The sequence below is a fragment of the Sceloporus undulatus genome, chromosome 2, assembly GCF_019175285.1.
Source record: "Sceloporus undulatus isolate JIND9_A2432 ecotype Alabama chromosome 2, SceUnd_v1.1, whole genome shotgun sequence".
In the NCBI taxonomy this organism is placed as follows: domain Eukaryota; kingdom Metazoa; phylum Chordata; class Lepidosauria; order Squamata; family Phrynosomatidae; genus Sceloporus; species Sceloporus undulatus.
In genome coordinates, this window is record NC_056523.1 from 173,898,530 (window position 1) to 173,913,728 (window position 15,199).

General features: G+C 43.5%; 2 protein-coding genes across 2 annotated transcripts in view; both read right to left on the reverse strand.

Moving 5' to 3' along the window:
* Window positions 1–13,788, reverse strand: part of COPZ1 (COPI coat complex subunit zeta 1) — a 22,803-nt gene extending 9,015 nt beyond the window's left edge. Inside the window, exons 1-2 of the mRNA XM_042449900.1 lie at window positions 13,556–13,788; window positions 89–157 (exon numbers count right to left, since the gene is read on the reverse strand). Coding sequence (XP_042305834.1) covers window positions 89–157; window positions 13,556–13,573 — 87 coding nt within the window. The 5' untranslated portion in view covers window positions 13,574–13,788. The remainder of the gene's footprint in view (window positions 1–88; window positions 158–13,555) is intronic.
* Window positions 1–15,199, reverse strand: part of LOC121921591 (TBC1 domain family member 15-like) — a 722,109-nt gene that overhangs the window by 497,996 nt on the left and 208,914 nt on the right. The window lies entirely within an intron of this gene.

Sequence of the window (15,199 nt, forward strand, 5' to 3'; positions counted from 1 at the left end):
ATATATGGCTGTCCAGCCCCTGCAGCTTAACCACTCCTGCCTTAGAGCCTTCCCCTTACCAGGCCTCCCAGATCCCAAGAAGCTTTACCTTGGCAAACAGACGGTCTCCATCATTGTCCAAAATCAGGATGGCTTTGACTGTGTAGAGAGAGGGCTCCTGCAAAGGAAGGCACAACTGAATGGTTCTATCCAATCAATACCAAGTGCCTTCGTCCTCCAACAAAAGGCTTGATCTGCCCAGGCCTCAAGCCACAGCTTCCAGAGAGGGCAGACGTGGGTTGCTACATTATAAAGTTGTTACAATGAGTAACTGCTGTACAGTATATACTAAATAAAGTATATAAAATTATATACTTGCCTTGCCAGCACCATCTCAGGCACACTTGGTGCAGGGTGAAAAGATGTCCTAGCTGCAAAGGAGGGCAAGGCACCTCAAAATGTAGAACATTCAAGAAACATTGAGGACATGACGCAACAAAAGCTACAAAACACTCATATAAAGCTCAAAATGAAGGACACTTTGGAATTCCTCCTGGACATAAAGGTTGAAAGGTAGACATGTCCTGGAAAAGGAGGGCATCTGGTCATCCTGACTTTGTGAGGACACAGGGGACAGCCTTCTTAGTGTCTGCTCCCAGGTTGTGAAACTCCCTTCTCATGGGAGGTTGCAATTACCCCTCCCCACACACCCCTTTGCTCTCTTTCCACCAGCCTTTGATTCTTAAATCATCTGGCAGGAGGAGGTTTTCAATGTGGTGTGTTGTTTTGATCTTTTTAATTATGTTATAGATATGCTTTAAATTGTTTTTAAAGATGTGCTTTTAAATAGAACTGTTTTAAATAAAATAGAGCTGCTTTGGGTCCCATGACAGGAGGAGAGCAGGATATAAATTAATTAACTACATGTCATTTAGATGTTTGTGATGCAAATAAGTAACACAAATTCAACAGACCTACACACATTTTACTTTCTATCAGACACACAAGCTAATTAATGCACCAGATTTAACATCTTCCCACATCGCAAAGAGCGATTCCACAAAACAAAATTGTATGCTGATGGCATCAGCATCACCGGACCAAGTAGTACAAGTGACTGTTAGTATCTTATTCTTTCATCAGATCATTCTGACTCCTCCTGGCCACAGACCCTTTTTTTGCATCCCAAACACCAGCCACCTCAGCCCACTTTTAGCCATTCACCACCAGAGGGAGCCACAGGACCATGGTGGATAAGCAGTTATCTTGCAGAAAAGGGTGAGGCATAAAAGGCACAGGACAATAGTACAGGTTGAGGATGTATAACATTATTATGTGAATAGCATCCTCTAACCCATTCATCTACAACTGATCTGCAAGTGGCCTGTACCCTCCCTGTTTCTCTCCTTCTCTCCCTAAAGCCATGCCCTTCATTCGCTCCTCTCATCATTTTTTCTTTCTTCAAAAAGGCACAGAGAAAAAGGATGGGCAAAGAATCATAGGAGTTGGAAGACACCCCAAGGGCCATCCAGTCCAATCACCTGCCATGCCTCTGTTTAAAAACCTCCAAGGAAGGAGACTCCACCACACTTCAAAGCAACATGTTCCACTGTCGAACAGCTCTTTCCGTCAGGAAGTTCCTCCTAATGTTTAGGTGATATCTCTTCCTGTAGTCTGAATCCATTGTTCCCGGTCCTATTCTCCGGAGCAGCAGAAAACCCCTTCAAATACTTAAACAGGGCTATCATATCACCTCTTAAGCTTCTCTTCTGCTGGCTAAACATACCCAGCTCCCTATGTCTCTTTTTGTTAAGGCATGGTTTGTAGACCTTTCACCATTTTGGTCACTTTCCTCTGGACCTGCTTCAGCTTGTCAACAACCTTTTTGAACTGGGGTGCCTAGAACTGGATACAGTATTCCAGGTGAGGCCTGACCAAAGCAGAATATAGTGGTGCTATTACTTCCCTTGATCTAGACACTATACTTCCATTGATGCTGCCTAGAATCACATTGGCCTTTTTAGCTGCCATATCACACTGTTGACTCATGTTCATGTGATTCAACCAACCACAGTTCAAAAATATTCAGTTTTTCTTCCCCAAAAGCAAACCTTGATTTTGCTGCTCTATATAAGGGATACCATTTTACTATGCCACTGTATATAACAGGACTTTAGCTTCCATGGATTCTGATATCTGGGGTGGGTGTGGGTCATGGAACCAACCCCAAGTGGACACCAAGGGCCCACAGTTTTTTAAACATAAGAAGGTCACAGGGCCAAACTGCAGGCATACATGTGAGTTACCTCCCTGGAAAAGCCTCGCTGAGCTGCAGCCAGTACGTTCCTGAGATTCATGGTCAAAGGCAGCTTGCTATGTGGCTAATATCCCCTTGGTACAAGAGGGAAAGGGGACGAAAGCTGACCAGAAGAAATAATTCATTCCTGCTGGATGCTGGAAAGCTCTCGAGACAAAGTTCTGTGATGCACTGACTTCCACATAGCCACAGTCAGAGTGTATAACAGAACTTCACCTCAAGTGCTGCAACAGCCCCTCTCCAAGAACAGCAGATCCATCTAGGGAGCAGGCTGGCAGGTGGATCCATTACGCATGAGCGGTTAAGCCCAAAACCAGAGGTGTCATTCCACTGAACCAGACCAAACCCCATGGAAGCAAACAGAGCAAACATCATGTCTGATTTCAAAGGAGAACGCAGGAACAGGAATAGAAAAGAAAACTTTCGGTTCTTCTCCAAATTACTCTCTAGATCCAATATTTTCTACATTTCCAATAGCCTCCTATCCTCCCTGCAGAGAGCACTCTTTTATGGAGCAACCCCTCTACATTTCTTGCAGCTCAATGAGTTGGTAATGTTCACTGGTTAATTCTCTGCTGAGTAAACACTGTAAAAAGGCAGCCAGTCACCATTCTATGGAAAACAGCCTACCTTCTATGACTCTTATAGGAAGTAGGAGCTGGAGTTGCTGCCTTAACACAGTAATTTTCATACAGTGTTTCTGGGAATCCTGGGATTTCTTGACAGCTTCTTCAGATGTTCCTAAGATCATAATGGCATTAAGCAAGCTTTCCCAAAACACTGCTTAACTGTTACTATTCAAATTCCCTGGAACTGAAGGGAGAGGTGAGGAGAGAACAGGAACTTTGGCTTCCCAGAGCTTTTCAAACTTCACCTCTCAGAGAAGTCCCAACCCTACGATCAATGGCAATAACTGTGGGAATTACAGTCCAAAACATCTGGGGGAACCAAAAGTTCCCAGAACCTGCCCTAAGGATCAAACATGCATTATGGGTGCATTTTCAGCTCCTGCAGAGCAACAACAGACCTCACAGAACTAGTGAGTTCCCTAACGAACTTCCCAGAATCCTATGCAACATACAGAAGATTTGTGGCTGAAACTGCAGGAATTCCTTGGCATTCAAAAAAGCAAAGTAATAAAGCAGGGTTAGAGAGAAAAGTTTTAAAATTGAGTTTTTGTTTAACTGGGGTTTTTTTGTTTGTTTGTTTCTTTGTTTAAAACAATTTATTTTATTTGCATTAATGTTTTAATAAAAAAATCAATTCCTGACTATTATATCAATACTGTGAAACATTGTTTTATGTATTAGAAACCTTGATCAACCATGTTTTACTATCTAACTTTAACAATCCAAAGTTACTAGGCTTTGATATGATTTACATCTTTCAAAGAAACTTTGGAAATTATATCGACATGTCGGTTGCCTATATATGAGTATAAGACTACACCAATAAAGGACTAAATCAGAAAATTAAGTAGGAAAATGTAGTCCAGATGCTATGGCCACTAGTTTAAATAATAACTGTTCTTTTTAAAAAGTGCTCTTTTAAAGTAAATTGTTTTGGCTGAATTTATGTTAATGGCAGAAAACAGCCAGGGATAGCTGTGCTGGGCATTTAGCAAATCCAGTCAAAATCCACCAAACAGTGATACTTTTATTGGCCAACCAAAATGCACAATATACATGTTGCAAGCTTTCAAAGCTTCACTGGTTTCTTCATCAGGAATGCTCAAGTGGAGGCATTGCCTAGTGGACACTATAGGAGAGGAGAGAGAAATCCCACTGCACTTTTGCCTGTCTTACCTTTGCCTGCATATCTTGCAGGCTGGCCCCTCCTCCTCCTCCTCCTGGCTATGTGGCAACTGGGAGATTTTCAAAGTCCATGAAACTGACATCCATTCGCATCACAACAAAAACACTTCCATTGCAATCCAATATGTCTCCATCCTTGTGAGGCATATTGGATTGCAAAGGAAGGATGAGGCACCAACCTGCAAGATATGCCCCTCCATACCATCTGAACTGAATAAAGAAACAACAAAATGCAGGCCTATGACTTAACATCTTCATTTTTTTTCTCCTGTATGGTTTTTAACACCTTGCCTGATGAAGAAGAATGTGAAGTTTTGAAAGCCTGCAACATTTATATGTGCATTTTGGTTGTCCCAATAAAGGTATCACTGGTGGATTTTTTATTGGTTATGTTAAAAGCAGGATTCATTTCTGAAAGGCATTTTTTGCACTGTAAAATAAAGTGATTTTAAAGAAGCAACTGACAATGGATGCTGGTCTAACAATGAACAACTGCCGATAAGCTGTTAAAGTTAAAAAAAAATTTAAAGAAAAAACAGTAATTGTTTCAGTAAGAGGGTTGGAAAATAGTAATAACAGCAGACTTTAAAAAATATAAATAATCAATTTTTAAAACCAGTTTTTTTTTAAAAAATCATTTGGTTTACACCAACCTAGTTTAAACCAGAAACTCTGCAATAAAGGTTTTCATTTTGAAGCGCGCTCTCCCATGAATTTAACAGAAGATGGTATGCATCATACAAAAAGAGGATGGAGAGGAGTATCAGGGCTCCTGTGGCTCATCTGTTATAAGGTGGATAAGCAACAATGTAGAAAAATGTATTCCCCCGCCATTCCCTTCATCCATCCTCCCTTCTTTCTCCCTCTCCCCGCTCTCTCTCTCTCTCTCTCTCGCACACACCTGTCTAACTATCATAGTAAGACAGGCAAAAGTGCAGTGGGATTTCTTCATCCTTTCTTATAATATTTCACCTGCCAACTAGGCAATGCCTCCATTTGAGAATCCCTGTTTTACAGAAACATGGGAAGTATAGATTCCTCACTGAAACCCTCGTAAAACTGTAGGTGCAACAATACAACACCATAACATTAAGCAGCCAGCAACCCATACAAAAACCACCAGAAAAATATTCAGTCATCAGCATCTATTGAATGAGTGCAGAGCACCAGAAGTCCACCTCCATCCTGCCGTACTTTTGTTGGGAAGGGGGGGGGGTTGAAAAAGAGGGAGAATATGTTTGAACAGGTGCTTACTATATAAGCATCCAACAAGAATGTAATCTCTTTGCCAGAGAGAAACAAGCCTCCACTGGAGAGACAGCAAATAAACACACATTTTAAATCTGTAATGAGAGCTGACTAGAAGGCCAGAAGCAGCATAAATTTCTCTCTGGAGGTTTCCAGTTCAAGCCAAGGGCTGCCTCGAGCAATCAACCATTAAAACAAGACGTTAAGAGTTACTGCACAGTTTATTCTGATCATTTAATTCTGAAGTTTCAATAAATTAAACTTCAATCAATTAAACTAGGTGTGCAACGGCCCAGATGGTCAGCATGATAGCAGCCGCATCACTGTAAAGATTTTACAGCTGCCAGGACCCTGCAGAAGGGTAGCATTAGGTGAAAGAGACAAGACAAGACGGCAAGAAATATGTGTGTCTGTTTTATTTGCAAAAGGCAATTGGAGAGCCTGGAGCAGGAAGAGGAGGCTTGGCCGAGCCATTCCCATCAGGCCACCTGGGCAGTACAGCTCACAGACAGACAAGGGAAGCCTTTCCTGGAAAGCAGGGAAAGCACATCGCTAGGATACCTTGAGGCCTGAGCCACACCGCTCGCTTGCAGCCTAGATAGATAAGCAGTCTCTGAACATCATCAACACATGCTCTGCTCTGCAGCAAAACAGCATCACACATTTTCGCCAATGCTAGCTGTGCAGCAGGCGTGAATGCAAAGCCCAAATCCTCTATGGCACCAGCTGTTCTTAATTCAACAGTGCTGTCTCTGGGTTAGAAAGGCAGGTTTCCCTAATATGGTGCCCTCCAGATGTGCTGGACTATAATTCCAATCCGTCCAGCCAGCAACCATGGAGCTTTGTCTAATAAATCCGGCCGGAGAAAGGCATTTGCTTCACATGCAGGGTCTCAGCAATCGTAACACTGAGGGATTCACTTTCTCTTAGCTGATTCTAGAGACAAACCTGGTTTTAATCTGAAAAGGTGAGGTCAGGGAGGTAGGGAAAGAACGGTTTTAGCTCACATGGATCCAAAACACACTGCAGAAATAATCCAGTTTGAAACTACTTTAACTGCCCTGGCTCAGTGCTAGCAAATCCTGGGAAGTGTAGTTTATTGTTGCACCAGAGTTCTCTAACAGAGAAGGTTAAATGTCTCATAAAACTCAGAATTCCCTAGCACTGAACCAGGGCAGCTAAGGCAGTCTCAAACTGTATTATCTCTGCAGTCTGTTTTGGATCTCAGTGAAGCCAGGGGCTCAACAGATGGCCCCTAAGGGGTGGCTCATGCTGCCCCTTTCCTTGCCAGATCTGGCCTTTCCGCAGCACAAAAAAAAGCTACAAACAGCAGCTCCTTTTTGCGCTGTAGAAAGGGTGCTTTAGCAGCTTTTCAGCGCTCCTTTAAAGCTGCACCAACGGAGCACCGTGATGCTGTGTAGTTGGGCGTGCAGCTTGACGCTGGCGTGGGGGTGACGGGTGCCCCCATGCCGGCAGAGAACACCAGTCTATACAGGCTCCCAATCTTCATCAGATAATAGTGTGTCTGGCAATATAATCCCACATATTTATTCTGAAGTAAGCGGCAAAGAATACCAGGTGCTGTAGGTTCTATTTCAGAGGAAAGAACTGGCAAAACAGTCCACTCCCAGTTTATCCAAAAGTAAATGAATATCCCACAACATTACTCCTTCACAATATTGGTATTACTGTCACCATGAACTAAAAATGGGTGGCAAAGGCATCCATGTGGCTATTTTTAAAGGTGATTATCCAATCTGCACTGAGTGCATTGCTAAAATAACTCTCTCTGGGCATTAATCATCTAGTTCTTCTGTCCTGAACTATCAGATAGTCTACTAATTCCAGGAATGACTTCCAACCCTCACCCTGTTCCCCACATTCCTGGAACTGCCTCCCAGAGCTCCTGCATCATAAGGACAACAGTATCTCCCCAATTCCCTCCTCAAACTCCAACTTTTATGTGAAATACAACCTATAACACCAACCCCTTTCACAGAAATGAGGAATTCATCCTTCAGATGTTGTTCATCCGCATCTCACATCATCCCACACCACTGACTAAGATTAGGGATGCCATAACCCGGCGGCCCCCGTGACAATCACGCTTTTGGGGGCCCCTCACGGTCACGGCCCGGTTTGGGGGCCCCCCACGCCTTGTTCCCGGTTCGGGGTCCGCTCCTCCGCGCGCGGCTGTGCGCCACTCTCCCCACCTGGTGCACTGGCGTAGCCTAGAGAGCAGCTCTTTAAAACATCTGCCACTCAGAGCTATTATATACCAAGTGAGCCCACTTGGTATATATACCCTCAGGAAGCCTTACTTTCCAGGTTACAGTGAGAAAAGAAAAAAAGGCCATAAATCGTTCATGTTGTCTGGGAGTTTAATTGCCTCATCTTTTAAATGTAAACCGCGTCAGTATTCTTGTAATTCTTTATCACAGGATCGTTTTTGAGGCCCTAAACCCCTTTAATTGTAATATGCAAATTTATCCCGAAGCTGACCAATGGGAAAGAAGCAATCAGCCCTCCGCTTGGGTTGGTTTTCAATGGCTTGGTAAAGGAAGAGCTTTTGCCTTGCTTGTAAATAGGAAGGGCTTTGCGGTAGCAAAGGCTGCAGAAATAGTTTGACTCCCCCTTAAACATCCATGGCTCAGTGCTATAGGATTCTGGGAAGTGTAGTTTCTTGTGGCACCAGAGCTCTCTTGACAAAAGGAGCCTGAATAATCCACAGAGGAGAGGAGGCGTTGCCTGGGGGCTGCGGTGGAAGAGAGGAGGCGGCTCCGGATGGTCCTGGCACTTCCTTTGGCTCCCGTCCTCGCTCCCTCCTCCTCCTCCAGCCAAGGTGAGCTGCTCATTCACACACCCTGGCTTTTCTCTCTCCCCCCCCCCGCACTTTGAGACCCCTTTAACTGCCAAAGCTCAATGCTCTGGAATTCTGGTGTCTGAGGCATTTGGCCTTCTCTGTCAGAGAGCTCTGGTGCCACAATAGACTACAATTCCCAGGATTCCCCAGCACTGAGCAGTCTCAAACTGGACCATTTCCTCAGTGTGGATGCAGCTTTGGTGAGGAACTCTGGGCATTTCAGTCCAGCATTGTTTTATTTCTGCAGTGCATTTTGGATTAGAGACAAGGTGACCAGGCATCCTCCTCCTTTTCCAGGACATGTCCTCCATTTGGATCATGGCTAAGAAGCATGGATTTATAATTACATGGGTGTTTTTAGCTTTTATTTTTGGCCATGTCCTACATTTTTTTGCTTGGGTGCCCTACATTTTGGGGTGAGGGCATTGGTCACCTTGGTCAGAGAGCTTTCCAGGGGTTTAACTGCCATTCTGCTGTGGTGCTGGAACAGACCACCATTCCCAGAATTCCATAGCATTCAGCTGAGGCAGTTAAAGTGGTCTCAAACCAGATGATTTCTCCAGTGTAGATGCAGCCCAAGCCTTCTGCCTCTCTTATGTCTGAGATTTCAAAGCCCAGCCCTGGCACCACAACAAACTACAAATCCCAGGATTCCATAGGATGGAGTGATGAGAGTGAAAGCAGTGTGCAGCAGCCTAAGTTTGCTTAATGCAGTTCTTAACATGGTGCACCTCTTGCCTACAGAGTCTCCCAGGCCCCAGCGAGGCCTTGGAGAAGGTTTAAAAATGTAGGACCTTTTTTTTTTGGTTAATTTCATGGCCAGGGAATTTTAAAAAAATGTCCTACATTTTAAGCCTTGTCCTACATTTTTCCCAGTTTTGAGGTCCCCCGGGATGGCAACCCTAACTAAGATGGACAGGATTGATAAAAACTTCATACCAACAACATCTGGACAGCCACAGGCTCTCTAGCTTTGGCCTGTTATAACTGAAGATAAGAATCTGAACTGAATCCAGATTATTCCTGTTAACTCTCACTTCTACCTTCCATCCTCAGTCTTGTGTGTCAATTATAGATTTTTAGGAACAGGGGATTGTCTTTGTTATTTTGCATGCACAGTGGTAAGTGCTACACGGAAATAATATGTGGATAGATCTTGTAGCCTCTTTGAGACTAACTGAAAGAAAGAAATTGGCAGCATGAGCTTTCATAGAGCTGAGTCTACTTCCTCAGATGCAGTAGATTGAAGTCTACGAAAGCTCATGCTGCCGATTTCTTTTTCAGTTAATCTCAAAGGGGCTACAAGATCTCTCCACATACCGATTCTACAAACGAACATGGCTATATCTTTGAATTCTACTACTATGGAAATAATAAGTAAAAGAACCAACAAAATGAGAAACACAACCAGCAGAGAAAAACTGTCCAGTTAACAATTATTAGCCACTCATGTAACATACCATGTACATTGATGGCACTATATAAATAAATGAGGATAACAATAACAACAATAATAAAGCCTCCATGAGATCCTTGTCTTTCCTTCTGAGGATCAACATCTGAAATGGCACCTTCTGACACTTGTGTTGGTAAAGGAAAAAGGTAAAATAACTTTCTGGACCCTTTTACTTCCATGATTCAAAGAAATAAGAGATTCACAGTGAAATCCTAAATGTGTGTATTCAAAAATGAGTTCTGCTGTGTTCTGAAAGATTTGCTTCCCAATAAGTATGCTCAGGGTTGTAATGTCAAACCACATTAGTGTGAGGTATCTGACCATGAAGAAATGTCTGTCAAACAAGCAATAGTGGAAAAGCTAAGTTTCCTGGAGGATGCTAGCTGGTCACCGTAAGAAAGTAGTTAGCTCTTTGGGTTCTTCTCACATTCTTATCTACCATTAGGCTAGAGTTGGCCTGGATTTTTTTTTTTTCTAGCAAAGCTCCATAACAGTTACATGATAGAAAGAATTTCTGCAGGTGAATCTTTCCATCTCTCTCCAACCTTGCATCTCCTATACAACACAAGTAGTGAGCAAATGAGATATCAGGCTAGAGAGAGACAAATGAACAGGAGCACTGCAGTCCCCACTTTGAAGGTGGAAATGGGCGGCTGGTGTCAAAAGGATGTGAGGCTTGAGAGAGACATGAAGATCTGTGAAATGGCAGGAATCCAAGTGGCACAGATCCTCACGTCTCTCTTCAGCCTCACAAATATAGTACAGGTACATACTCCACTACCTGTGTATTCCAAAATAAGAAAAAATCCCAACTCTAAAACATTTCTGGTTCCAAGTATTTCAGGTAAGGGATGCTCAATCTGAATAGAATTTAAACACGTTTTACTTTGCTGTTGTTTTTAATTCTGCTGTTTTAATAAGCTTTGAATATTTAAAAAATATTTGTTTATTGATTTACTGTATATACTGTATATACTCATGCATACGTCTAGAAATTTAGGTCAAAAAATTGATCCAAAAAAACTGAGTCGACTTATCCACAGGTCAATGTAAGTACTATATCTTAACTCTTATTTAAAAGAAAGAACCCTGGTGAAAAGCAAGAGCACAATCTGTCCTGGAAGCACCAATACCTTCTACTCTCTCATCCATCCAGCCTTAGGAGTGAGCAGAAAGAGTTATGGCTGCTGGAATTTTGTATGTCCTTTGACATTGTTTTGCTTTGCTTCATCCTTTAGATCCTTTGCTATACGCCCCTGAGTTTTACCCTCAACTTATCAATGGATCATAGCAAAAGCCATAATTTCAGCCCCAAAACCTGCCCTCGATTTACACATGAGGTAGACTTATAGTCAAGTATATACGATCATACTAGAGGGCAGCCCTGGGAGTAGTGACATAGAAAGAACACCATGAATCTATAAATAAAGTTAAAAGTTTGGACTACTGAGTTTCTATTTGTCAAGTATGCTGCAAATCACACTACTCTCTCTGCTCTCTTATTCTCCAACTATTTTTTAAAATTTCTACCCACTTTTTCCACATTGACTTTTTTTTTCCATAGAGTTATGCGAGTATAGCAAGACACTTTTGCACAGTTCACTGATCAATCTGCACAAGCAGCCTTACAGTAACCTAAGAGTGTATCCTAAAGCAATGCTTCTCAGCCAGTTAGCTGATGTGGGGTACCAGCAATTTTTCTTCCTAATGTCTCAGGGAGTGGTATTATATTTGTGGCCAGTGACAACCTTTTTTTTCTTTCCTAGAACCTATCTGCAAATCAGCATCTAACACTCTGCAGACCAATCCATGGACTACTGATTTGAAAAGCACTGCCTTGAAACACTGAATGTTGTACTAGGCAGTGCAGGTTAACTTCAGCAATGGTAGGCAGGGGGTGGTACAGTGCATATATCCCTCTAAGGCAGTGATTCTCAACCTTCCTAATGCCGTGACCCTTTAATACAGTTCCTCATGTTGTGGTGACCCAAACCCATGAAATTATTTTCGTTGCTACTTCATAACTGTAATTAAATAGGTGTTTTCCATTGGTCTTAGGCGACCCCCATGAAAGGGTCATTCGACCCCCAAAGGGGTCCCGACCCACAGGTTGGGAACCACTGCTCTAAGGGCCAAGATTTCCTAGAACAGTTTCAGATCCATCTGATGCAGGACTGCAGTGTTGTACTTAAAGAAAGAACAATAAAATCTATTGTACAATCTTACACGCACATTTTTGGAAGCAAGCTCCCTTTTCCCGTATGCATGCAATGGGAATAAAAGGTGCATTATCACTGCCTTTAACAGCTGGAATTCAAAAAATCAATTCATTGCAAAAGCATGCGGTAGTTAAATCAGTATCCAAAAGGATCTTGTTGTGGCTGTGTGCCTTCCAAGTTGTTTCCAACTTATGGCAACCCTCAGGTGAATCTATCATGAGGCTGAAAGAGTGTGACCTAGGATTCGAACCCTGGTCTCCCAGTGTCCTAGTCCAACGCTCAAACCACTATGCCACACTGGCTCTTAGAGGCCACATCCACAGTGCAGAAATAATCCAGTCTGACATCACTTAAACTGCCATTGATCACTGCTATGGAACTCTGGGAACTGTAGCTGTGTGAAACATTTAGCCTTCTCTGTCAGAAAGCTCTGATCCCACAAAAACTACATTTCCCAGAATTCCATAGCACTGAGCCATGGCAGTTAAAGTGGTGTCAAACCAGATTAATTCTGCAGTGTGGGTGCAGCTGGAGACTTAACTGAGTGAAAGAAGTTGTAGCAAAAGCTTCCAGCGTCTTTATGCAACTTCTTTCACTCAGTTAATTAAGATGCTACAAGATCCCTCTGCAGATGGGTATTCCAGACTGTGGCTGGATCCACACTGAAGAACTGATGCAGACTGACACCACTTTAACTGCCATGGCTCCATGCTATGGAATTCTGGGATCTGCAGTTCTGTGAGACACTGAGCCTTTCCAGGCACCAGAGCTCTCTGACAGAGAAGGCTTAAATGTCTCACAAAACTATAAATCCCAGAAGTCTATAGTACTGCGTTGTGACAGTTAAAGTGGCGCCAAACTGCATTATTTCTTCACTGTGGATGCATTGCAGTGGAGAACTGTGGAGCTGCAACAAACTACATTTCCCAGAATTCCACAGCACTGAGGCAGGGCAGTTGAAGCGATGCCAAACTGCATTATTTCTGCAGTGTGTTTTGGAGCCATAGTCTGGAATATCCATCTGCAGAGGGATCTTAATTAACTGACTGAAATAAGTTGTCACAAGTCTACACAAACTTATGTTATGACTCCTTTCACTCAGTTAAGTCTCAGGCTGCATCCACACTGTGGAAATAATCTGGTTTAACACCTCTCTAAATGCCACGGCTCAGTGCTATGGAATTCTGGGAACTGTACTTTGTTTTGGTTTTGGTTTTTTTGTGGGACCAGATCTCTCTGATGGAGAAAAGCTAAATATCTCACAAAACTACAGTTTGCAGAATTTCCTAGAACTGAACCAGGGCAGTTAAAGCAGTCTCAAACTGGATTATTTATGCAGTGTGGATGGAGAGCTCGCAATAAAGCTACAAGCTCATAGGATGGAGTCAAAAGCGAGTTAATTCTGCAGTGCGGACGCAGCCTAACCCGGCTGGGTCTCTAGTGAAATGGAATGGTGGTCTTAGGCTTAGTGCCCTGTCTACCAGCAGCCCCTCCTCTGGGACAGGGAGCCGGCCCAGCTCCATGCCAGGAAGCTGGCCAGACTCAGGCCTAAGGTCCAGCCCAGGCCTAGGCCCAGGGAGGCCTCCACCTGCCCGTCTCCATGGCGACGGGGGCGCGCGCTCAACCCCCCTCCCCCGCTGCCGCCCCTCCAGCTCCTACCAAGATCAGCGCCTCCATCTTGGTCGCTCCGATGCCGACGTGGAACACTGACGACGGCCGCACGCGATTGGCTGGCCTGGCGCCAATCTCTCCTTTAGGCCCCGCCTTCTTCGCGCCACGCGACCGCTCATTGGCTATCTCTCGCCTTCCTCGTCTAACCTCTTGTACACCTCTGTGAACTGCCGGGGGAAGGGCGTGGCCTCCCGCTTTCAAACCCCGCCTCCGCTCGCCTCCATTGGAAAACAAGGCTGTCAGTCACTTCTCATAACCCTCCTTCCCCCCATATTCGAAGAGAAGAACGGGACCGTTTCCATGGTGTACAGGGAAGCTGTTAGAGGGCGGGGATTGGCCCAGCCGCAGTCACGTGACTCGTTTCCGGAAGATGAAAGGGGGAAATTATGATGAACGAGTTCTTGGAGGGTTTTAGCCAAAGCGGAAGTTGGGTGGGCGGTTGCTATGGTGACTGTAGAGCTAGCCCATGATCCCACTCTAGCTGCCATGGCAATATTTTACGGAATTCTGGGATTTGTAGTTTAGAATTCTATCTGAGAATTCCAAATGCCCCTCCCTGAACTGCCAATCCCAGGATTCCCCAGGACGTTGCCATTTGGAGATTAAAGTGGAATCATAGCGGTATAACAGTAATAATAATAATAAAAATTTAATATTATTAAATTAATATTAAATATTAAATAATTTAATAATTAATTTAATAATGTTAAATTATTATTGCTGTTTTGTTGTTGTTGTTGTTATTTCTTAGCCGCTTCTCCCCATGGGATCAAGGCAGGGCACAACAACAATTACTAAACAACATCAGTTAAAACACATGTCAGTTTAAAAGGACAAATAAGAAGTACGCATATTAAAACAATCCACATCTAAATCAGTTTGGCACCGATTTTACTGGCATTGCTACAGAATTCCGGTTTTGTGGCCTAGTGGTTTGAGTACTGGGCTATATGACTCTGGACACCAGGGTTCGAACTCGGGTTTGGCCATGGAAACCCACTGGGAGACCTTGGGCAGGTCACACTCTCTCAGCCTCAGAGGATAGTAACAATAAACCTCCTCTGAAACAATACTTCCAAGAAAAACCCATGATAGGTTCACCTTAGGGTCACCATAAGTCAGAAATTACTTGAAGGCACACAACAACAACAACAACAACAACAGAGATAATTAATCTTCTCTGGTCTACATCACCTTCCCCATGATATAACATTATATTGTTTCCAAGCTCTTCTACAAGTTTTACCACCCAAAAATAGGGAAAGACCTCTCTGAGGGTTAGTTACTAGGAGTACTTGATTTAAGCCCAAATACAGTATGCTGGTGTTTGGGACCATACATCTTCAGGCTTGCTCACCACTGGAATGCACACCCCACACACACTTGTCTCATGCTGAAAGAGTTTCCCTTGCCTTTGTTTTAAGGCTCTTCTACAGATATCAGTCGAACTAAACCATGGCTGTAGAACTATAACAAAACCTTGGTAGGTGTCTCCCAAGGTATTACTATAAGTGCTTGCCACCAGAAAGTCACCATGAGAGGGCAGATTAATGACTTCAAAGAGACCACAAGCTTTCTGGAAGTGGTGCATTTGAAGAGAGCATTAAAATACTGTACATAAATTAAGGAAAT